Source organism: Sphaerodactylus townsendi, linkage group LG01 (genome assembly GCF_021028975.2).
Source record: "Sphaerodactylus townsendi isolate TG3544 linkage group LG01, MPM_Stown_v2.3, whole genome shotgun sequence".
Lineage (NCBI taxonomy): Eukaryota > Metazoa > Chordata > Lepidosauria > Squamata > Sphaerodactylidae > Sphaerodactylus > Sphaerodactylus townsendi.
In genome coordinates this window covers 86,567,717-86,592,295 of record NC_059425.1, presented here as the reverse complement: position 1 = coordinate 86,592,295, position 24,579 = coordinate 86,567,717, and the positions used below count along the sequence as shown (strand labels likewise).

General features: G+C 69.2%; 1 protein-coding gene across 6 annotated transcripts in view; it reads right to left on the bottom strand.

Moving 5' to 3' along the window:
• Window positions 1-21,496: 21,496 nt before the first annotated feature.
• Window positions 21,497-24,579, bottom strand: part of SIPA1L2 (signal induced proliferation associated 1 like 2) — a 96,173-nt gene continuing 93,090 nt past the window's right edge. For all 6 annotated transcript variants that reach the window (XM_048486093.1, XM_048486122.1, XM_048486103.1 and 3 more), the window contains one exon: window positions 21,497-22,710. In XM_048486093.1, coding sequence (XP_048342050.1) covers window positions 22,564-22,710 — 147 coding nt within the window. In that variant the 3' untranslated portion in view covers window positions 21,497-22,563. The remainder of the gene's footprint in view (window positions 22,711-24,579) is intronic.

The following is a 24,579-nucleotide window of genomic DNA, read 5'->3' as shown; positions in this document are numbered from 1 at the left end:
CCCCACCCCCCCCCCCCCCCACCCCCCCCCCCCCCCACCCCCCCCCCCCCCCACCCCCCCCCCCCCCCACCCCCCCCCCCCCCCACCCCCCCCCCCCCCCACCCCCCCCCCCCCCCACCCCCCCCCCCCCCCACCCCCCCCCCCCCCCACCCCCCCCCCCCCCCACCCCCCCCCCCCCCCACCCCCCCCCCCCCCCACCCCCCCCCCCCCCCACCCCCCCCCCCCCCCACCCCCCCCCCCCCCCACCCCCCCCCCCCCCCACCCCCCCCCCCCCCCACCCCCCCCCCCCCCCACCCCCCCCCCCCCCCACCCCCCCCCCCCCCCACCCCCCCCCCCCCCCACCCCCCCCCCCCCCCACCCCCCCCCCCCCCCACCCCCCCCCCCCCCCACCCCCCCCCCCCCCCACCCCCCCCCCCCCCCACCCCCCCCCCCCCCCACCCCCCCCCCCCCCCACCCCCCCCCCCCCCCACCCCCCCCCCCCCCCACCCCCCCCCCCCCCCACCCCCCCCCCCCCCCACCCCCCCCCCCCCCCACCCCCCCCCCCCCCCACCCCCCCCCCCCCCCACCCCCCCCCCCCCCCACCCCCCCCCCCCCCCACCCCCCCCCCCCCCCACCCCCCCCCCCCCCCACCCCCCCCCCCCCCCACCCCCCCCCCCCCCCACCCCCCCCCCCCCCCACCCCCCCCCCCCCCCACCCCCCCCCCCCCCCACCCCCCCCCCCCCCCACCCCCCCCCCCCCCCACCCCCCCCCCCCCCCACCCCCCCCCCCCCCCACCCCCCCCCCCCCCCACCCCCCCCCCCCCCCACCCCCCCCCCCCCCCACCCCCCCCCCCCCCCACCCCCCCCCCCCCCCACCCCCCCCCCCCCCCACCCCCCCCCCCCCCCACCCCCCCCCCCCCCCACCCCCCCCCCCCCCCACCCCCCCCCCCCCCCACCCCCCCCCCCCCCCACCCCCCCCCCCCCCCACCCCCCCCCCCCCCCACCCCCCCCCCCCCCCACCCCCCCCCCCCCCCACCCCCCCCCCCCCCCACCCCCCCCCCCCCCCACCCCCCCCCCCCCCCACCCCCCCCCCCCCCCACCCCCCCCCCCCCCCACCCCCCCCCCCCCCCACCCCCCCCCCCCCCCACCCCCCCCCCCCCCCACCCCCCCCCCCCCCCACCCCCCCCCCCCCCCACCCCCCCCCCCCCCCACCCCCCCCCCCCCCCACCCCCCCCCCCCCCCACCCCCCCCCCCCCCCACCCCCCCCCCCCCCCACCCCCCCCCCCCCCCACCCCCCCCCCCCCCCACCCCCCCCCCCCCCCACCCCCCCCCCCCCCCACCCCCCCCCCCCCCCACCCCCCCCCCCCCCCACCCCCCCCCCCCCCCACCCCCCCCCCCCCCCACCCCCCCCCCCCCCCACCCCCCCCCCCCCCCACCCCCCCCCCCCCCCACCCCCCCCCCCCCCCACCCCCCCCCCCCCCCACCCCCCCCCCCCCCCACCCCCCCCCCCCCCCACCCCCCCCCCCCCCCACCCCCCCCCCCCCCCACCCCCCCCCCCCCCCACCCCCCCCCCCCCCCACCCCCCCCCCCCCCCACCCCCCCCCCCCCCCACCCCCCCCCCCCCCCACCCCCCCCCCCCCCCACCCCCCCCCCCCCCCACCCCCCCCCCCCCCCACCCCCCCCCCCCCCCACCCCCCCCCCCCCCCACCCCCCCCCCCCCCCACCCCCCCCCCCCCCCACCCCCCCCCCCCCCCACCCCCCCCCCCCCCCACCCCCCCCCCCCCCCACCCCCCCCCCCCCCCACCCCCCCCCCCCCCCACCCCCCCCCCCCCCCACCCCCCCCCCCCCCCACCCCCCCCCCCCCCCACCCCCCCCCCCCCCCACCCCCCCCCCCCCCCACCCCCCCCCCCCCCCACCCCCCCCCCCCCCCACCCCCCCCCCCCCCCACCCCCCCCCCCCCCCACCCCCCCCCCCCCCCACCCCCCCCCCCCCCCACCCCCCCCCCCCCCCACCCCCCCCCCCCCCCACCCCCCCCCCCCCCCACCCCCCCCCCCCCCCACCCCCCCCCCCCCCCACCCCCCCCCCCCCCCACCCCCCCCCCCCCCCACCCCCCCCCCCCCCCACCCCCCCCCCCCCCCACCCCCCCCCCCCCCCACCCCCCCCCCCCCCCACCCCCCCCCCCCCCCACCCCCCCCCCCCCCCACCCCCCCCCCCCCCCACCCCCCCCCCCCCCCACCCCCCCCCCCCCCCACCCCCCCCCCCCCCCACCCCCCCCCCCCCCCACCCCCCCCCCCCCCCACCCCCCCCCCCCCCCACCCCCCCCCCCCCCCACCCCCCCCCCCCCCCACCCCCCCCCCCCCCCACCCCCCCCCCCCCCCACCCCCCCCCCCCCCCACCCCCCCCCCCCCCCACCCCCCCCCCCCCCCACCCCCCCCCCCCCCCACCCCCCCCCCCCCCCACCCCCCCCCCCCCCCACCCCCCCCCCCCCCCACCCCCCCCCCCCCCCACCCCCCCCCCCCCCCACCCCCCCCCCCCCCCACCCCCCCCCCCCCCCACCCCCCCCCCCCCCCACCCCCCCCCCCCCCCACCCCCCCCCCCCCCCACCCCCCCCCCCCCCCACCCCCCCCCCCCCCCACCCCCCCCCCCCCCCACCCCCCCCCCCCCCCACCCCCCCCCCCCCCCACCCCCCCCCCCCCCCACCCCCCCCCCCCCCCACCCCCCCCCCCCCCCACCCCCCCCCCCCCCCACCCCCCCCCCCCCCCACCCCCCCCCCCCCCCACCCCCCCCCCCCCCCACCCCCCCCCCCCCCCACCCCCCCCCCCCCCCACCCCCCCCCCCCCCCACCCCCCCCCCCCCCCACCCCCCCCCCCCCCCACCCCCCCCCCCCCCCACCCCCCCCCCCCCCCACCCCCCCCCCCCCCCACCCCCCCCCCCCCCCACCCCCCCCCCCCCCCACCCCCCCCCCCCCCCACCCCCCCCCCCCCCCACCCCCCCCCCCCCCCACCCCCCCCCCCCCCCACCCCCCCCCCCCCCCACCCCCCCCCCCCCCCACCCCCCCCCCCCCCCACCCCCCCCCCCCCCCACCCCCCCCCCCCCCCACCCCCCCCCCCCCCCACCCCCCCCCCCCCCCACCCCCCCCCCCCCCCACCCCCCCCCCCCCCCACCCCCCCCCCCCCCCACCCCCCCCCCCCCCCACCCCCCCCCCCCCCCACCCCCCCCCCCCCCCACCCCCCCCCCCCCCCACCCCCCCCCCCCCCCACCCCCCCCCCCCCCCACCCCCCCCCCCCCCCACCCCCCCCCCCCCCCACCCCCCCCCCCCCCCACCCCCCCCCCCCCCCACCCCCCCCCCCCCCCACCCCCCCCCCCCCCCACCCCCCCCCCCCCCCACCCCCCCCCCCCCCCACCCCCCCCCCCCCCCACCCCCCCCCCCCCCCACCCCCCCCCCCCCCCACCCCCCCCCCCCCCCACCCCCCCCCCCCCCCACCCCCCCCCCCCCCCACCCCCCCCCCCCCCCACCCCCCCCCCCCCCCACCCCCCCCCCCCCCCACCCCCCCCCCCCCCCACCCCCCCCCCCCCCCACCCCCCCCCCCCCCCACCCCCCCCCCCCCCCACCCCCCCCCCCCCCCACCCCCCCCCCCCCCCACCCCCCCCCCCCCCCACCCCCCCCCCCCCCCACCCCCCCCCCCCCCCACCCCCCCCCCCCCCCACCCCCCCCCCCCCCCACCCCCCCCCCCCCCCACCCCCCCCCCCCCCCACCCCCCCCCCCCCCCACCCCCCCCCCCCCCCACCCCCCCCCCCCCCCACCCCCCCCCCCCCCCACCCCCCCCCCCCCCCACCCCCCCCCCCCCCCACCCCCCCCCCCCCCCACCCCCCCCCCCCCCCACCCCCCCCCCCCCCCACCCCCCCCCCCCCCCACCCCCCCCCCCCCCCACCCCCCCCCCCCCCCACCCCCCCCCCCCCCCACCCCCCCCCCCCCCCACCCCCCCCCCCCCCCACCCCCCCCCCCCCCCACCCCCCCCCCCCCCCACCCCCCCCCCCCCCCACCCCCCCCCCCCCCCACCCCCCCCCCCCCCCACCCCCCCCCCCCCCCACCCCCCCCCCCCCCCACCCCCCCCCCCCCCCACCCCCCCCCCCCCCCACCCCCCCCCCCCCCCACCCCCCCCCCCCCCCACCCCCCCCCCCCCCCACCCCCCCCCCCCCCCACCCCCCCCCCCCCCCACCCCCCCCCCCCCCCACCCCCCCCCCCCCCCACCCCCCCCCCCCCCCACCCCCCCCCCCCCCCACCCCCCCCCCCCCCCACCCCCCCCCCCCCCCACCCCCCCCCCCCCCCACCCCCCCCCCCCCCCACCCCCCCCCCCCCCCACCCCCCCCCCCCCCCACCCCCCCCCCCCCCCACCCCCCCCCCCCCCCACCCCCCCCCCCCCCCACCCCCCCCCCCCCCCACCCCCCCCCCCCCCCACCCCCCCCCCCCCCCACCCCCCCCCCCCCCCACCCCCCCCCCCCCCCACCCCCCCCCCCCCCCACCCCCCCCCCCCCCCACCCCCCCCCCCCCCCACCCCCCCCCCCCCCCACCCCCCCCCCCCCCCACCCCCCCCCCCCCCCACCCCCCCCCCCCCCCACCCCCCCCCCCCCCCACCCCCCCCCCCCCCCACCCCCCCCCCCCCCCACCCCCCCCCCCCCCCACCCCCCCCCCCCCCCACCCCCCCCCCCCCCCACCCCCCCCCCCCCCCACCCCCCCCCCCCCCCACCCCCCCCCCCCCCCACCCCCCCCCCCCCCCACCCCCCCCCCCCCCCACCCCCCCCCCCCCCCACCCCCCCCCCCCCCCACCCCCCCCCCCCCCCACCCCCCCCCCCCCCCACCCCCCCCCCCCCCCACCCCCCCCCCCCCCCACCCCCCCCCCCCCCCACCCCCCCCCCCCCCCACCCCCCCCCCCCCCCACCCCCCCCCCCCCCCACCCCCCCCCCCCCCCACCCCCCCCCCCCCCCACCCCCCCCCCCCCCCACCCCCCCCCCCCCCCACCCCCCCCCCCCCCCACCCCCCCCCCCCCCCACCCCCCCCCCCCCCCACCCCCCCCCCCCCCCACCCCCCCCCCCCCCCACCCCCCCCCCCCCCCACCCCCCCCCCCCCCCACCCCCCCCCCCCCCCACCCCCCCCCCCCCCCACCCCCCCCCCCCCCCACCCCCCCCCCCCCCCACCCCCCCCCCCCCCCACCCCCCCCCCCCCCCACCCCCCCCCCCCCCCACCCCCCCCCCCCCCCACCCCCCCCCCCCCCCACCCCCCCCCCCCCCCACCCCCCCCCCCCCCCACCCCCCCCCCCCCCCACCCCCCCCCCCCCCCACCCCCCCCCCCCCCCACCCCCCCCCCCCCCCACCCCCCCCCCCCCCCACCCCCCCCCCCCCCCACCCCCCCCCCCCCCCACCCCCCCCCCCCCCCACCCCCCCCCCCCCCCACCCCCCCCCCCCCCCACCCCCCCCCCCCCCCACCCCCCCCCCCCCCCACCCCCCCCCCCCCCCACCCCCCCCCCCCCCCACCCCCCCCCCCCCCCACCCCCCCCCCCCCCCACCCCCCCCCCCCCCCACCCCCCCCCCCCCCCACCCCCCCCCCCCCCCACCCCCCCCCCCCCCCACCCCCCCCCCCCCCCACCCCCCCCCCCCCCCACCCCCCCCCCCCCCCACCCCCCCCCCCCCCCACCCCCCCCCCCCCCCACCCCCCCCCCCCCCCACCCCCCCCCCCCCCCACCCCCCCCCCCCCCCACCCCCCCCCCCCCCCACCCCCCCCCCCCCCCACCCCCCCCCCCCCCCACCCCCCCCCCCCCCCACCCCCCCCCCCCCCCACCCCCCCCCCCCCCCACCCCCCCCCCCCCCCACCCCCCCCCCCCCCCACCCCCCCCCCCCCCCACCCCCCCCCCCCCCCACCCCCCCCCCCCCCCACCCCCCCCCCCCCCCACCCCCCCCCCCCCCCACCCCCCCCCCCCCCCACCCCCCCCCCCCCCCACCCCCCCCCCCCCCCACCCCCCCCCCCCCCCACCCCCCCCCCCCCCCACCCCCCCCCCCCCCCACCCCCCCCCCCCCCCACCCCCCCCCCCCCCCACCCCCCCCCCCCCCCACCCCCCCCCCCCCCCACCCCCCCCCCCCCCCACCCCCCCCCCCCCCCACCCCCCCCCCCCCCCACCCCCCCCCCCCCCCACCCCCCCCCCCCCCCACCCCCCCCCCCCCCCACCCCCCCCCCCCCCCACCCCCCCCCCCCCCCACCCCCCCCCCCCCCCACCCCCCCCCCCCCCCACCCCCCCCCCCCCCCACCCCCCCCCCCCCCCACCCCCCCCCCCCCCCACCCCCCCCCCCCCCCACCCCCCCCCCCCCCCACCCCCCCCCCCCCCCACCCCCCCCCCCCCCCACCCCCCCCCCCCCCCACCCCCCCCCCCCCCCACCCCCCCCCCCCCCCACCCCCCCCCCCCCCCACCCCCCCCCCCCCCCACCCCCCCCCCCCCCCACCCCCCCCCCCCCCCACCCCCCCCCCCCCCCACCCCCCCCCCCCCCCACCCCCCCCCCCCCCCACCCCCCCCCCCCCCCACCCCCCCCCCCCCCCACCCCCCCCCCCCCCCACCCCCCCCCCCCCCCACCCCCCCCCCCCCCCACCCCCCCCCCCCCCCACCCCCCCCCCCCCCCACCCCCCCCCCCCCCCACCCCCCCCCCCCCCCACCCCCCCCCCCCCCCACCCCCCCCCCCCCCCACCCCCCCCCCCCCCCACCCCCCCCCCCCCCCACCCCCCCCCCCCCCCACCCCCCCCCCCCCCCACCCCCCCCCCCCCCCACCCCCCCCCCCCCCCACCCCCCCCCCCCCCCACCCCCCCCCCCCCCCACCCCCCCCCCCCCCCACCCCCCCCCCCCCCCACCCCCCCCCCCCCCCACCCCCCCCCCCCCCCACCCCCCCCCCCCCCCACCCCCCCCCCCCCCCACCCCCCCCCCCCCCCACCCCCCCCCCCCCCCACCCCCCCCCCCCCCCACCCCCCCCCCCCCCCACCCCCCCCCCCCCCCACCCCCCCCCCCCCCCACCCCCCCCCCCCCCCACCCCCCCCCCCCCCCACCCCCCCCCCCCCCCACCCCCCCCCCCCCCCACCCCCCCCCCCCCCCACCCCCCCCCCCCCCCACCCCCCCCCCCCCCCACCCCCCCCCCCCCCCACCCCCCCCCCCCCCCACCCCCCCCCCCCCCCACCCCCCCCCCCCCCCACCCCCCCCCCCCCCCACCCCCCCCCCCCCCCACCCCCCCCCCCCCCCACCCCCCCCCCCCCCCACCCCCCCCCCCCCCCACCCCCCCCCCCCCCCACCCCCCCCCCCCCCCACCCCCCCCCCCCCCCACCCCCCCCCCCCCCCACCCCCCCCCCCCCCCACCCCCCCCCCCCCCCACCCCCCCCCCCCCCCACCCCCCCCCCCCCCCACCCCCCCCCCCCCCCACCCCCCCCCCCCCCCACCCCCCCCCCCCCCCACCCCCCCCCCCCCCCACCCCCCCCCCCCCCCACCCCCCCCCCCCCCCACCCCCCCCCCCCCCCACCCCCCCCCCCCCCCACCCCCCCCCCCCCCCACCCCCCCCCCCCCCCACCCCCCCCCCCCCCCACCCCCCCCCCCCCCCACCCCCCCCCCCCCCCACCCCCCCCCCCCCCCACCCCCCCCCCCCCCCACCCCCCCCCCCCCCCACCCCCCCCCCCCCCCACCCCCCCCCCCCCCCACCCCCCCCCCCCCCCACCCCCCCCCCCCCCCACCCCCCCCCCCCCCCACCCCCCCCCCCCCCCACCCCCCCCCCCCCCCACCCCCCCCCCCCCCCACCCCCCCCCCCCCCCACCCCCCCCCCCCCCCACCCCCCCCCCCCCCCACCCCCCCCCCCCCCCACCCCCCCCCCCCCCCACCCCCCCCCCCCCCCACCCCCCCCCCCCCCCACCCCCCCCCCCCCCCACCCCCCCCCCCCCCCACCCCCCCCCCCCCCCACCCCCCCCCCCCCCCACCCCCCCCCCCCCCCACCCCCCCCCCCCCCCACCCCCCCCCCCCCCCACCCCCCCCCCCCCCCACCCCCCCCCCCCCCCACCCCCCCCCCCCCCCACCCCCCCCCCCCCCCACCCCCCCCCCCCCCCACCCCCCCCCCCCCCCACCCCCCCCCCCCCCCACCCCCCCCCCCCCCCACCCCCCCCCCCCCCCACCCCCCCCCCCCCCCACCCCCCCCCCCCCCCACCCCCCCCCCCCCCCACCCCCCCCCCCCCCCACCCCCCCCCCCCCCCACCCCCCCCCCCCCCCACCCCCCCCCCCCCCCACCCCCCCCCCCCCCCACCCCCCCCCCCCCCCACCCCCCCCCCCCCCCACCCCCCCCCCCCCCCACCCCCCCCCCCCCCCACCCCCCCCCCCCCCCACCCCCCCCCCCCCCCACCCCCCCCCCCCCCCACCCCCCCCCCCCCCCACCCCCCCCCCCCCCCACCCCCCCCCCCCCCCACCCCCCCCCCCCCCCACCCCCCCCCCCCCCCACCCCCCCCCCCCCCCACCCCCCCCCCCCCCCACCCCCCCCCCCCCCCACCCCCCCCCCCCCCCACCCCCCCCCCCCCCCACCCCCCCCCCCCCCCACCCCCCCCCCCCCCCACCCCCCCCCCCCCCCACCCCCCCCCCCCCCCACCCCCCCCCCCCCCCACCCCCCCCCCCCCCCACCCCCCCCCCCCCCCACCCCCCCCCCCCCCCACCCCCCCCCCCCCCCACCCCCCCCCCCCCCCACCCCCCCCCCCCCCCACCCCCCCCCCCCCCCACCCCCCCCCCCCCCCACCCCCCCCCCCCCCCACCCCCCCCCCCCCCCACCCCCCCCCCCCCCCACCCCCCCCCCCCCCCACCCCCCCCCCCCCCCACCCCCCCCCCCCCCCACCCCCCCCCCCCCCCACCCCCCCCCCCCCCCACCCCCCCCCCCCCCCACCCCCCCCCCCCCCCACCCCCCCCCCCCCCCACCCCCCCCCCCCCCCACCCCCCCCCCCCCCCACCCCCCCCCCCCCCCACCCCCCCCCCCCCCCACCCCCCCCCCCCCCCACCCCCCCCCCCCCCCACCCCCCCCCCCCCCCACCCCCCCCCCCCCCCACCCCCCCCCCCCCCCACCCCCCCCCCCCCCCACCCCCCCCCCCCCCCACCCCCCCCCCCCCCCACCCCCCCCCCCCCCCACCCCCCCCCCCCCCCACCCCCCCCCCCCCCCACCCCCCCCCCCCCCCACCCCCCCCCCCCCCCACCCCCCCCCCCCCCCACCCCCCCCCCCCCCCACCCCCCCCCCCCCCCACCCCCCCCCCCCCCCACCCCCCCCCCCCCCCACCCCCCCCCCCCCCCACCCCCCCCCCCCCCCACCCCCCCCCCCCCCCACCCCCCCCCCCCCCCACCCCCCCCCCCCCCCACCCCCCCCCCCCCCCACCCCCCCCCCCCCCCACCCCCCCCCCCCCCCACCCCCCCCCCCCCCCACCCCCCCCCCCCCCCACCCCCCCCCCCCCCCACCCCCCCCCCCCCCCACCCCCCCCCCCCCCCACCCCCCCCCCCCCCCACCCCCCCCCCCCCCCACCCCCCCCCCCCCCCACCCCCCCCCCCCCCCACCCCCCCCCCCCCCCACCCCCCCCCCCCCCCACCCCCCCCCCCCCCCACCCCCCCCCCCCCCCACCCCCCCCCCCCCCCACCCCCCCCCCCCCCCACCCCCCCCCCCCCCCACCCCCCCCCCCCCCCACCCCCCCCCCCCCCCACCCCCCCCCCCCCCCACCCCCCCCCCCCCCCACCCCCCCCCCCCCCCACCCCCCCCCCCCCCCACCCCCCCCCCCCCCCACCCCCCCCCCCCCCCACCCCCCCCCCCCCCCACCCCCCCCCCCCCCCACCCCCCCCCCCCCCCACCCCCCCCCCCCCCCACCCCCCCCCCCCCCCACCCCCCCCCCCCCCCACCCCCCCCCCCCCCCACCCCCCCCCCCCCCCACCCCCCCCCCCCCCCACCCCCCCCCCCCCCCACCCCCCCCCCCCCCCACCCCCCCCCCCCCCCACCCCCCCCCCCCCCCACCCCCCCCCCCCCCCACCCCCCCCCCCCCCCACCCCCCCCCCCCCCCACCCCCCCCCCCCCCCACCCCCCCCCCCCCCCACCCCCCCCCCCCCCCACCCCCCCCCCCCCCCACCCCCCCCCCCCCCCACCCCCCCCCCCCCCCACCCCCCCCCCCCCCCACCCCCCCCCCCCCCCACCCCCCCCCCCCCCCACCCCCCCCCCCCCCCACCCCCCCCCCCCCCCACCCCCCCCCCCCCCCACCCCCCCCCCCCCCCACCCCCCCCCCCCCCCACCCCCCCCCCCCCCCACCCCCCCCCCCCCCCACCCCCCCCCCCCCCCACCCCCCCCCCCCCCCACCCCCCCCCCCCCCCACCCCCCCCCCCCCCCACCCCCCCCCCCCCCCACCCCCCCCCCCCCCCACCCCCCCCCCCCCCCACCCCCCCCCCCCCCCACCCCCCCCCCCCCCCACCCCCCCCCCCCCCCACCCCCCCCCCCCCCCACCCCCCCCCCCCCCCACCCCCCCCCCCCCCCACCCCCCCCCCCCCCCACCCCCCCCCCCCCCCACCCCCCCCCCCCCCCACCCCCCCCCCCCCCCACCCCCCCCCCCCCCCACCCCCCCCCCCCCCCACCCCCCCCCCCCCCCACCCCCCCCCCCCCCCACCCCCCCCCCCCCCCACCCCCCCCCCCCCCCACCCCCCCCCCCCCCCACCCCCCCCCCCCCCCACCCCCCCCCCCCCCCACCCCCCCCCCCCCCCACCCCCCCCCCCCCCCACCCCCCCCCCCCCCCACCCCCCCCCCCCCCCACCCCCCCCCCCCCCCACCCCCCCCCCCCCCCACCCCCCCCCCCCCCCACCCCCCCCCCCCCCCACCCCCCCCCCCCCCCACCCCCCCCCCCCCCCACCCCCCCCCCCCCCCACCCCCCCCCCCCCCCACCCCCCCCCCCCCCCACCCCCCCCCCCCCCCACCCCCCCCCCCCCCCACCCCCCCCCCCCCCCACCCCCCCCCCCCCCCACCCCCCCCCCCCCCCACCCCCCCCCCCCCCCACCCCCCCCCCCCCCCACCCCCCCCCCCCCCCACCCCCCCCCCCCCCCACCCCCCCCCCCCCCCACCCCCCCCCCCCCCCACCCCCCCCCCCCCCCACCCCCCCCCCCCCCCACCCCCCCCCCCCCCCACCCCCCCCCCCCCCCACCCCCCCCCCCCCCCACCCCCCCCCCCCCCCACCCCCCCCCCCCCCCACCCCCCCCCCCCCCCACCCCCCCCCCCCCCCACCCCCCCCCCCCCCCACCCCCCCCCCCCCCCACCCCCCCCCCCCCCCACCCCCCCCCCCCCCCACCCCCCCCCCCCCCCACCCCCCCCCCCCCCCACCCCCCCCCCCCCCCACCCCCCCCCCCCCCCACCCCCCCCCCCCCCCACCCCCCCCCCCCCCCACCCCCCCCCCCCCCCACCCCCCCCCCCCCCCACCCCCCCCCCCCCCCACCCCCCCCCCCCCCCACCCCCCCCCCCCCCCACCCCCCCCCCCCCCCACCCCCCCCCCCCCCCACCCCCCCCCCCCCCCACCCCCCCCCCCCCCCACCCCCCCCCCCCCCCACCCCCCCCCCCCCCCACCCCCCCCCCCCCCCACCCCCCCCCCCCCCCACCCCCCCCCCCCCCCACCCCCCCCCCCCCCCACCCCCCCCCCCCCCCACCCCCCCCCCCCCCCACCCCCCCCCCCCCCCACCCCCCCCCCCCCCCACCCCCCCCCCCCCCCACCCCCCCCCCCCCCCACCCCCCCCCCCCCCCACCCCCCCCCCCCCCCACCCCCCCCCCCCCCCACCCCCCCCCCCCCCCACCCCCCCCCCCCCCCACCCCCCCCCCCCCCCACCCCCCCCCCCCCCCACCCCCCCCCCCCCCCACCCCCCCCCCCCCCCACCCCCCCCCCCCCCCACCCCCCCCCCCCCCCACCCCCCCCCCCCCCCACCCCCCCCCCCCCCCACCCCCCCCCCCCCCCACCCCCCCCCCCCCCCACCCCCCCCCCCCCCCACCCCCCCCCCCCCCCACCCCCCCCCCCCCCCACCCCCCCCCCCCCCCACCCCCCCCCCCCCCCACCCCCCCCCCCCCCCACCCCCCCCCCCCCCCACCCCCCCCCCCCCCCACCCCCCCCCCCCCCCACCCCCCCCCCCCCCCACCCCCCCCCCCCCCCACCCCCCCCCCCCCCCACCCCCCCCCCCCCCCACCCCCCCCCCCCCCCACCCCCCCCCCCCCCCACCCCCCCCCCCCCCCACCCCCCCCCCCCCCCACCCCCCCCCCCCCCCACCCCCCCCCCCCCCCACCCCCCCCCCCCCCCACCCCCCCCCCCCCCCACCCCCCCCCCCCCCCACCCCCCCCCCCCCCCACCCCCCCCCCCCCCCACCCCCCCCCCCCCCCACCCCCCCCCCCCCCCACCCCCCCCCCCCCCCACCCCCCCCCCCCCCCACCCCCCCCCCCCCCCACCCCCCCCCCCCCCCACCCCCCCCCCCCCCCACCCCCCCCCCCCCCCACCCCCCCCCCCCCCCACCCCCCCCCCCCCCCACCCCCCCCCCCCCCCACCCCCCCCCCCCCCCACCCCCCCCCCCCCCCACCCCCCCCCCCCCCCACCCCCCCCCCCCCCCACCCCCCCCCCCCCCCACCCCCCCCCCCCCCCACCCCCCCCCCCCCCCACCCCCCCCCCCCCCCACCCCCCCCCCCCCCCACCCCCCCCCCCCCCCACCCCCCCCCCCCCCCACCCCCCCCCCCCCCCACCCCCCCCCCCCCCCACCCCCCCCCCCCCCCACCCCCCCCCCCCCCCACCCCCCCCCCCCCCCACCCCCCCCCCCCCCCACCCCCCCCCCCCCCCACCCCCCCCCCCCCCCACCCCCCCCCCCCCCCACCCCCCCCCCCCCCCACCCCCCCCCCCCCCCACCCCCCCCCCCCCCCACCCCCCCCCCCCCCCACCCCCCCCCCCCCCCACCCCCCCCCCCCCCCACCCCCCCCCCCCCCCACCCCCCCCCCCCCCCACCCCCCCCCCCCCCCACCCCCCCCCCCCCCCACCCCCCCCCCCCCCCACCCCCCCCCCCCCCCACCCCCCCCCCCCCCCACCCCCCCCCCCCCCCACCCCCCCCCCCCCCCACCCCCCCCCCCCCCCACCCCCCCCCCCCCCCACCCCCCCCCCCCCCCACCCCCCCCCCCCCCCACCCCCCCCCCCCCCCACCCCCCCCCCCCCCCACCCCCCCCCCCCCCCACCCCCCCCCCCCCCCACCCCCCCCCCCCCCCACCCCCCCCCTCCGACCTCCAGGGGTCGGAGGACAGCGAGGGAGGGACTTAGGAGGCCAGCAGGACGACGACAGGGACGAGGTAAGTGGGAGAGGGAAGGGGGAAGAGGCGGCTCCGTGCGGAGCCGCCTCTCCTGCGGCGGCCTCTGCTGGGCCCGCTCGCACGCTTGCGTGCGAACGGGCCTCCACCCCCACGCCGGCAGAATTCTTGCCGGCGTGGGGGCGCATAGAGGCCATGCGGAAACGGCCACATATTATTATGTTCTTTATATTTTAATGAAAATATAATTGAAAACGTAATCCGGAGTCATGATTCACATTTTTCACAACTTTTTTTTTTTTGTGTTCCTTGCAACATGGCCAATTTTATGACTGCTTGACTACTATTATATAATGAATCAGTAACTTCTATCATTGTTTTCTATTGGTCACTGTTCTCACAACACAGACAAGTTTACTAGTAGGTGTTCTTAAGTATAGCATCTTAAGTTATTAAGAAACATGGAACAACTACAAAAAAATGCCATTTTGCAGTTGAGCTCTCCTGCTCTCCACCTGAAACATGCATAGTATAGCTGTTTTTATGTCATTAACTCTACATCATTGGCTGCCTCCTGCAAGGACAGGAAAATGGTCAATGAAGTTGTGTGACTCAAGACAAGCTGAACATGGTACAGAGGACAAGGTACTGGAAATTTGAATGCTGATAAGGTTCAGTGTTAATCTGGGTCTTTTATCACCCAATCAGTAAAAACAAGTGCAAGTAAGAAGACATAGACTTGGGTTTTCTGCTATGAATTAAATGGTTTATTAAGGGCTATTGTTAAGGAACTTCAATTTAATCACATTACCTATTCTTTATTATCTGTTCTCTGTTGTTTTTTGGTGGCCGACTTTTAAAGGTTATAATGCAGTCCTACTTTAGTTATCTTTTGTCAGCACTTCCCTTTTCTTATAACCCTTTTCCAACTACTGACTACTTCATAATACTATTTTCATCTTCTCTACAGACCCTCTCCTTATGAAAATTCAAGATTTTTCAAATATGAAGCATGCTATGAGATGAGAGAATGATGTTAAACATTAACATCTAGCAATGGAAATGAAGGAAAATGAACCTCCCTGCCACCCCAAAGGAAAGGCTACATCGATTTGGAAGTCAATGGTTTTTAACAGCAGTTGTCATCTCATTTAAAGAGATGTGGAAATGGTTGCTATCTTTTCTGCCAGAATGTCAAGATACTATTTTATTGATGTTATCATTAGAAATGACAGAGGATCATATTAATCAAATAAATTGAGAATCCAGGCCTTTGGTGCTTTCTAGTGACAAGAGGACTGAAATCAATTGTATTTTGTGACTCACGCTAGCAATATTCGTTATAAGTAGTAACAGAGAACCAGCATGGTCCGCAAAGAATTCCATTTTAGAAAATGCCATTAATGTGAATGGGGAGCTAATTCCCCATAGTATTTGACTGCAAGTGTCTCCCAGGCTGTGGTCTCCTCAATGACTGCAGACTATGCTGTCAAGAAAAATTCTACTTAGCTACCATCCTAACGGCAATATCCTGAAGGCAGATGAGCCGGAATTCATAACAGTTTGACAATTTGGTTGGTGCTTCCAAAGAAAATTCTCTCTCTTGCCAATCACCTTTGTTTATTTCTTGTGGCATATCTACATTTTTCTTTCCATCTCACTTGCCTGGTACAATATCATTAGGAAGCTATCATACTTTGGAAACATTATGAGAAGGCAAGAGTCACTGGAGAAGACAATAATGCTAGGAAAAGTTGAAGGCAACAGGATAAGAGGAAGACCCAGCATGAGATCTATTGACTGTATAAAGGAAGCCACAGGCCACAGTTTGCAAGAAGTGGGCAAGGCTGTTAACAATAGAATGTTTTATAGGACATTGATTCATAGGGTCACCACAAGTCAGAAGTGGCAACAACACTTAACACTCACACCTAAAAACGCATGACAAGTTTTTTGTTCATTTTGGTTCACTTTCAGGCTATTTGCCCAAAAGTACAAGGATTATTCCCCCCCACCCCCGCTAGCCAGAGTTTTTATTGTTGTTGTTGTTTATTTAGTCTCTGCATCTTGGGTCAATAAGCTATTTTTGTGATGGGGGTCCACATAGTCCGCACATCTCCTGTTCTTGTCCGTGACCTAGAATTTTTTATTTCCATAATTGGGAATATTAGTTTTCATATATTTTGTATGAAATGTATTGTAATTTTAATAAATGTGTATTTTATTCCCACCAAAAATATCTTCAGTTTCTGAAAATTTCTATTTTGATACGTTTTACATTTGATATAAATGCATGCTGTGAAAGAAGAAATATTGTGCTCACTTCTTTATTTTCACATTGCACATATTATTTATTACTGTTGTATTTGTGAATGTTGATGTTTGCATGTAAATTCTAACAGTTCCAGATGAGGTTGCAAGTGCCCCCAAATTGGTATAAATATTTGCCCTGTGTTTGGACACAGACAATGAGAACAATGAACACCAGGGAACTATCAGCGTTCATTGGAAGCAATTTGAACAATCTTTTTCTTTTTCTGGGATTGTAGATATTCAGAGGAGAAAGATATAATTTTCACAGTCTGGATATTTGCAGCATGCGGATTCTAATTCTCATTCCAGCTTTGCTATGTGGAAGCTTGGTCATTCTGGGGATGAGCTAAGTTTGAATCAAGTTTTCTTTACCATTGAATTGCAATAGTTTCCCCTTTTTTATTATACCACCATGTTTAAACAAGGAAAGTTACTTCTGCTAGAATAAGACTATTTACCTAGTTCTGACTGGCAGCAGAGTCAGAGTCTTGGGAAGAGAAAAGACTTCTAACCTCCTGTTTCCCTGAAATCATTTTCAGGGGAGATGCCATGTATTAAACTGGGTTCATATGAATGTAAAGCTCATGGTCTACCACAAATCTGTAGCCCCTCCCCAAATCCAACACAGGCAGACATTTCCAAAGAAAGGCATCACTATTTAGGAAGCCAGACTTTACTGAATTTGCGTTGAATACAGGAACACATCTCCAGCTCAAATAACTATGTCAATTGTTACTGGTAGAATGCACATATCCTTTTATGTATGTATTGTGTGATCATTATCAAATATATTGCAAATGAAAGAAATAGGTTCAAGATACTCTTCGGATGTGTACTGCAACATTATAATTGTTGAGCAAATGGACTTCTGCACCCACTGGCTGAGGCATTTAGAAATGACATTGAACAATGACATCCACAGTGTGAATTACACTGTGGCAACAGGCTACTCATTTGTAAAAATTGTTGTCAGCAAATTACTGTTAAAGGGTGTAGTGAAAGCTGAAATAAATATTTTGATGAAAAGGGATAAGAAACCAGATTTTTATTTTCTTGCTTCTAAAATGCTGAGATTCTTTGTGCAAGAATGGCAACATATCTATTATTGAAGGTTACGTTATTATTTTCAGTATTCAGGCAGATTTCAACTTACACAGAATAAAAGTTTTATTTAACAGAGGGGAGATGGGAATAGGATAGATGGGATGGAAGGAAAAGGTATGACAGGAGAAATATATTTGCAAGAGCTTTGGCTTAAAAGTCAGGTTTTTTTAAGGCACAGGCTTATTACATTTCGTTTTCAGTTTGCTTAGATGTTATTAAGATGATGTTTAGATGGTATGGTTACAGATATTTCAGATGGTACTGGCTAATGGATTATACAGGGTTCTAACACAGATTGGTACCCTCACTCAGCCTTCTCTCAGTTAGAAACCCCAAAACTTAAACATAAATCACTCTCTCAAGGAAACAAAGCAAAACCCCAAATACTCCAGACTATTGGTATCAGGAATTCTTCTTCACTCTCAGGTCTATTCCTTATACCGGTTTTGCAGAATATTGTACCACCTGGCCAGGGTCTCTCAGCCAGGCACTCATGGGGTTTCTCCTGCAGTCACCATCACATAGTAGCTGCTTGCAGGATCAAAGCTGTCACCAGTAGAACCAGTCACATATTCCACATACACTGACTGAACTACTCCTCTGAGAGGTTATGTTTTAGTTAGGCAGTTAAATGTTCACACCAAGACATCCAAAAGCCGCTTAAACTTTCTTGTCTGGGAGACATCCTCCTTCTCTGTGTGTCATACAGAATCTAGACCAATCAAGAGTGCAGGATACCTCATCCAATCAGGTGGGTTCCCTGTTCCTTAGGCTTATTTCTCACTCTGACATGTAAACAACCGAGTCTTTAGACAGACTTGCACTTTTTAAAACTCACTCTTTCTGTGCTGTCCACCCTAGCACCATTTTGAGAATACACAGTTGGAACAACCAGCCACCAACCACAAATGCAAAAAACTAGCCTAATGATTAAAATGCCAATTCTAAACTGACTAGAACTTGAGAACAATAACTAACCACTACTCAAAATTATTTAGAAGTTTAGCAAAATGGATAAAGTGTTTCTTCACAAGAATTCACTCCTTTGCACAGTTTCATGTGGGTCTGCACAGAGGCCAGGATGATGAACAAGATGGCATCCCGCAGGACTCCATCAAATAAATGCCACAGAAGTCTCCTAGCACTGCCTTCTGGAATTGGCCAGTCAAGTAACAGTTGAACCCCTGAAGCATGTACCCCACTACCAACTCAAACAGCTTCTCCAGAAGGATACCATAGTTACTGATATCTAATATCACAGTGAGGTCCAGAAGAACCATCAGTGATGCAATCCCCTGTCATTCTCCCAGTGTAGATAATCCATCAGAGAGACCAAGGCTGTTTCTATCCCAAATCCGGGCCTCAATCCAGATTGAAATGGTCTAGATAATCCCTCTTCTCCAAGACTGCCTGAAGCTACATGGCCACCACTCACTCAAGCACCTTGCTCAAAAATCGGATGCTGGCCACTGCTCAGTAGTTGTGGAAGGCAGTGGGCCTTTGTCAGGAGAGGCTGCATGACTACCTTTTCAAGGTGGTCAGAATTACACCCTCCCACATAGAACTGTTCCTTACCTTCCCAAATGCATTTAACCAACCCTGCCCGGCTCAAAACCAACAGCCACAAAGGGCAAGGTTTTAGCTATGAACAACTGCATACATCTGATCAGCTTGCCCACTTCATCAGGCTTCACCAGCTGCAAGTCATCTATGCAACTAGGACTAGACAACTTCAATGGCAATCTGAGACTGAACTAAACCAAACGTGGAATCTAAGTCATGAGGAATGCAAGCAATTTTATCTGCCTGTGTGCTGTTCATCTTGAAAGAAACAAAGCAGCTCAATAAATGCACTTCTACTGAAAGAATATCATTTAAAGTTTAGTAAGAGCCTGAAACCACATTCACATCAAAAATCAATCAGCCAACAAATTGTGGACTATAAACAACATGGTTAAATAAAGACAGACTTCAATTTTATGTTTATTTCATGTTCATTCCTTATTGTTTAGACTCCACTTTAAAGAAAACATCTGGATAGTCACAATTTTTATATGATTGATTTGCTTTTCTGTTTTCCCAATTACTCCACTGACTATGGGTTTACAACTGTTAAGTTAGCTGTTAAGGCATGGGCACAGGCCCCTATAAAATATACATCACAATATTTATTTACTGTATTTATAGTCCACCTTTCTCACTGAGTTTCAAAAAGACTTAAACTAGATGAGATCTTAGGAGTTCTCTGTCCACTGAAAAGGGGCTTGTCTAGCATCTAACACTACGAGATGGGGGTTCATGAGGATTTATGTGTACACTGAGAAGGTATCAATAGTTTAATACCTTAGATTTTCATACAGATAGATTTATTTTCAATTCATATATGTTCTGCTACAATACTAATAAGCTATCAGATATATATCTTAATTTAGCATGTTCTAACATCCTTGGAAGCAGGTGGGTAGGGGCTTCATATTAAATTTGATGTATTCACCTATTAAAAATAGAAATATATTAGCAGCTACAGCAGATCACCATAACAGTAATGATAAATGATGGTGAATATAAAAAGGCATTAAAAGGCAACAATAGGGAATGAGAGCAGAATTAGAAAATCTTGCTAGCTAAATCCCCATAAACACCTAAATTATCTGACAGTTATTTAATGGGGTTTAGCTAGTGAAATTTATCTGGTAGTTGATGAGGATACCAGGAAAGGAGCAGAAGCTTTGCCCACATTTGAGCCAAGCCTGTTTTTGGTGGCTCCACCCTGTCTGATTGCATGAAGAGATGTGGGAAGAGGAATGAGCACCTGTTTCCACCTGGACCAGCAGTTTCTTTCCAGAGGTTGCCTATTTAGGACCAGCAATTCTCCAAGTGTGGTGTGAGGCAATGGGGAAGGGGGTAGGGACTACGGTGAAAGCAAGCCTATTTTTCCTGCTGTCCTCTGCTGGCCCACATGGCATGACACCTCAGCACTCCCCTCATCCACTGGGGAGAGGAAAAACAATGCTGCACTCACATGTTTTTGTTGTTTGTCAATTGGTCTTCTGTGCAGGCACAGATGGGGACTGCACATGTGCAGACCTGCCGTGGGAATATTAGACAAGAATCTGTGAAGCTCTGCAACTAAAAGTGTCCCCCTCACTGCCAGTAATGCTGAGAGAACCTTCCTGCCCAAGCACTCACATGATGAGGGGGAGAGGAACACTTTTCCCTCAGCTCTCCTTCTGCCACGTGAACATCAGGCATTATTCAAAACAGGTAGGCATGGCGGGGAAGGAGGGAGGGATGTGTGCCTACACAAAGACCACTCGAACAACAGGTAAGTGCAATTTTTTTTTCAACTTTGTGGCCTTGCTGTACAGTCCCACATGAGAGAGTAGCAAGCTGTAGACAATGAGGACATGAATGTGCCTCAGTCCATTTGAATAATGCTTGCAAAACTGCTCTCCCTACAGCTGCATCCCTACGGGAATCCACATCCATCACATAATGCTGAATAAAAGTGGATTGAGTGAATCACTTGGCTGACTTACGGATGTCTGATACATCAACATTGGCAGAGACTGCAGCTGACGATGCCTGTGACCTGGTGGAGTGTGCTTTAACAGGGTATGGAGGGAGAACAAGATCTTTCGCATACCTCAGCAGAAAGTTGTGGGCCAAGGCATTTCTCCCACAGCGTAGTCTTCAGGCAGTTTGCTCTCTCCTCCCTGGTCTAGGGGTCAGGAACAAGCCTTGCAGGATGAGATGATATGGCTCTCCCTCGGACAAAAGCGACAAAAGGCATGGGTGTCATGTTTGCCCATTTTGCCCCTACATTTCCTGAAGAAGGATGTTGATTTTTCCATGGTTTTACGTGTTTTCACTTTCTCCTCAGCAATGAATGTGAGCTCACTCTCTGCTCCCCCTTCTCCTCATCATGAGCGCTTGGGCAGAAAGGCTCCCTCAGCACCTCTGGTGGTGATGGGAGCAGCACTCTTAATTGCAGAACTTCACAGAGTCTTGTCAGATCTTCCAGCAGCAGGTCTGCGCATGTGAGGTCCCTATGTGGGACTGCACAGCCAGACCTTGAAGATGAACAACAGCGTGTTGGATTGGCAGCCTAGTAGCATCTTTCGGCACCTGTTGGTTTAAGCCTTCAGCTCAATCTAATACCTTTTGCAAAGTACTGAAATCAGAAGCTAGCAAAATATACAACTGCCATGCTTAATTACTTTCTATTAATGGAACTTTTTAATGAGACACTGCTCATAATGCTAGAAATCAAAGTTGTTGCTAAAGCTGCAATGCTATTCATTTTTGATCTGTTGATGGTTCTTCCCAAAGTGGCAAAAAAGAAATTATGCATATAAGTAGAGCATTTTGTCTTAAAGGGACAGGTGTCCTGTATGGACCAAGTGAGTTTGCATTCAGAAGCAACACATATTCCATTTCAGTCTCATGGACAACAGCACATGGAATATCTTACCTGTTTCCTTTCATGGGCTGTATCGATTGCTACTAAGGTAACTGAGGCCCTTTCAACACAAAAATACACGTATTTTGTGCTAAAGACAATTAGTCTCTCTACAGATATTATGAAAAGATAAGGCATCAAGCTTTTAATTCAAAAGATATGAGCTGAAGCCATGGGTATTCTCTGTTCCTCTAGTATGGAACATAAACATGATGCAAGCTAAATGTGCATAATGGCACCACTCCTTTTAAAATGAGCGTCTGTCTATAAAGCATACTTTCCTAAGTCAGTGAACACTGAAGTCTATTGATTGTGGTTGATATTTTAACATTTATTAAAAAAGCAAAATGTATGTTCATTTCAAATAAAACAGTTAAAATGTTAAAGCATACAAACACAGATTGTGTACTAGCAGCATTCAATTGTTAGACTTTTCTAGAACTCTGCAGTGCAGTTTTTGGCAAGCTAAAAACACACCATAGCTTGCAACCCACTGTCCTCACCATAGTGCAGATAAAACAAAAGCTTTTATAAAATTAACAGGTTAAATATGCTTAAATAAAGATGTTAAATACAAGTCACTTTCTCCAAGGTTCTGTACAAAGATAAATGAATCTTGAATTATACAAATGTTTGACTGGCTCACACCATCCTCGATTTAATAGTTAAGCTCTCGATAACCACCTTAGCTGAACATGAACTATACAAAGGTAACTGAAGTTTGAGTAAGCAGATCAAGTGAGCTATGTACAAGACATGTTTCTTTAGAAAAAATCAGAACACTGGTTAAATTCAGGCACCATTTTTCTTGCAAATAAATAATCCCTAATGTTTTCGCATTCACGCTAAAGTTAAATCATCAGTGCTAATTTTTATAAACACAGTTTTGTTACTATTTAATTCTACTTCCTTTCTTATTGCTATGACAATGTGACTGTAAATAATCTACTGTACATACAAAAAAATAGAGCACCTTTAAACATTAGAGTCTAGTTTTTTTTAATCTTATAATACTGAAACCCTAATGACCATAATTTGTTTTAGCATCTTTCCCGGAGTACCTGAAGGGCAGAATATAAACCACAACAAATTCTTTTCCAGGTAAGCCCAAGCTAGAAGTATATTCTAAAATGTCTAAAATGACACCAGGAATTGTACATTCATCTTCACAAACACAAATGTCTGCCATTCATTCGGTTTCCTTCAGATAAACATGGAAATAATTGTGGTTCACAGCCTTGTTTTAATGAATATGGCTGGACAGAGACTATACCAGAAACATGTAAAATGGATTGTGAACACAGTGAAATGATCTCAGGCTAATTCAGAACTACTGGTATTATGTGGCTCCAATAGTGCTTTTCAGGCACTTGGATATTAGGACTTCTTGTCAACAGTATTGAAAAACCATTCTGTAAATTTTCTTAGTTGAGCAGCTGCTGTTTGTGATTCTTCTTGAAGTCTCACGTTATCTTGTCTCAAATGCTGAACTTCGGCTTGGAGGACAGCTTTGTCTTGTTTTTCCTAGACCACAAACAAAGGAATTGAATGACAGTTACAGCCGTTATGTTTATTGCTTATGTTTTTGAGTGAGTTGATTTCTGATTACTTTCACTCTCTATGAACTACAACAGTTTTGGAACTCTTAAACTGAATTCCCACCTTTTCCTACCATGTCATTTTAAAGAAAGTAGTAGTTTTAAACAAGACAAATGAGATTGTACCACTTGGATTCTATAACAGAGCTACGTGAATACAGTTCATTTCAGAACATACTTCGTTATAATCAAGATATCATTACACTATAAAATATAAGAAATTTATAGCCATACATCATATTAAGGAATAAAACACTCAGACTTAAAATTGTTTGCAATAAAACAGAAGTCCTTAGAAGTCCTTGGAAACAAATGACTATGTGCATGTTTTCCATCCACTGTCTATTAAATATTGCATGCAGAAGGAAAAGGTCAAACAAATATAGGCAGAAAACCCTTGTAGGATATATAGAGGAAAAACTCACGAGGTGAAAACTATTTCCAAATATAACACACATGTTCCTAATCCATGAGCTGGATCAACAAGAGGCTCAAGTAGTACAATCCAGTTGTTGGGGGGGTGGGGTGTTGTTGTGGCTGAAGGTAGCACGATGAAGGCAGCACTATGCCACCTCCAAAGAGACTTCAGGCAGTACAGAAGGGAGGGAAAACAAAAAACCCTCCAGCCGCCCAAATTCCTCCATAGCCCAAACAAGTAGCAGGTCCAGGGGTCTGCGTTCCTGAGCTGGAACACTGGGAACACCCCCCCCCCCCCCCCCAAAAAAAATGGCATCCAAGCAGATGACAGCATTGCTATGCAGCAGCCTGGTCATCCAGGTTTTGTTGCTGTGAAGCTGAAGGGCAGCCGGCTACCGGCACCTTTGCCCTCTCTGCCAGTGGGGGCGCCCCTTATGCTGGCAGAAGGGGAAAATGCATTGGCAGGGCTCTCCACAATTCCCTATGAGTGTTCAGACACCACCACCACCCCCCCCCCAAAAAAAATCTGGATTGACCTGCCCATCTGTTGCTGTCAAAAATATCTAGAAGGTTTAAAAATCAAGGTTTAAAAAAGTATGGGCTTTTGTGCACTTACTGCTTGCCTCGAGGCTGTTTGCCTCACAGTGGGGCTTTCCCCTGTTTTTCTTTACACAAGAGATTGGGCTGGAGCACTCACTCAAGCACTCGTTCTCACGTCCATTCAGCAAAGACAAGCTGTTCTGGAACAACAGCTTTTATTTGTAAGGAAAACACCTCTACAACCATCAGTATTAGCTACCAAAGAATTAAAAACTAAAACTAAGAGCTCTACCTGGTAGGACCAAACAAAATCACACAGAAAATGGGAAAGGCAGCCTCGCCAGGAGTTTGAAGGAAACTCACTCGCCCTTTCTGCCGCCCCCCTTTCTTTTCTCCTGCTATCCGATATATCAATAGACCATTCCCTTGCTATAATGTCAGACCTGCAGTGTTTAAACACACACAAACGCACTAAAGCCCTTCCGATTGTTTGGAAATGGTGGCCAGAAGAGCCCATTTGGGGAGGTTGCCTCCCCACCCCTTCCTTTTTCCTGACATCTGATAGATCGATAGACTTGTTGCAACGTTGTTGCAACGTTAGACCTGTAGCGTTTAAAAAAACACACACACACGCAAAACCCTTCTGACCATTTGGAAATGGTGGCCAGAAGAGCAGGGAAAAATGTTGTTGCATGTGCTGAGAAAGGTAGGAGCGGAGGAAGGAGCAACAAACCCAGATAAAGAATTTTATCTGTTAATCTGTTTTGCTTCAAGGGGAACAGTGAAGCAACATGAAAAGTTGTGTTTTGCCAGCATTTGGAAACTGCACAGCTTCTGT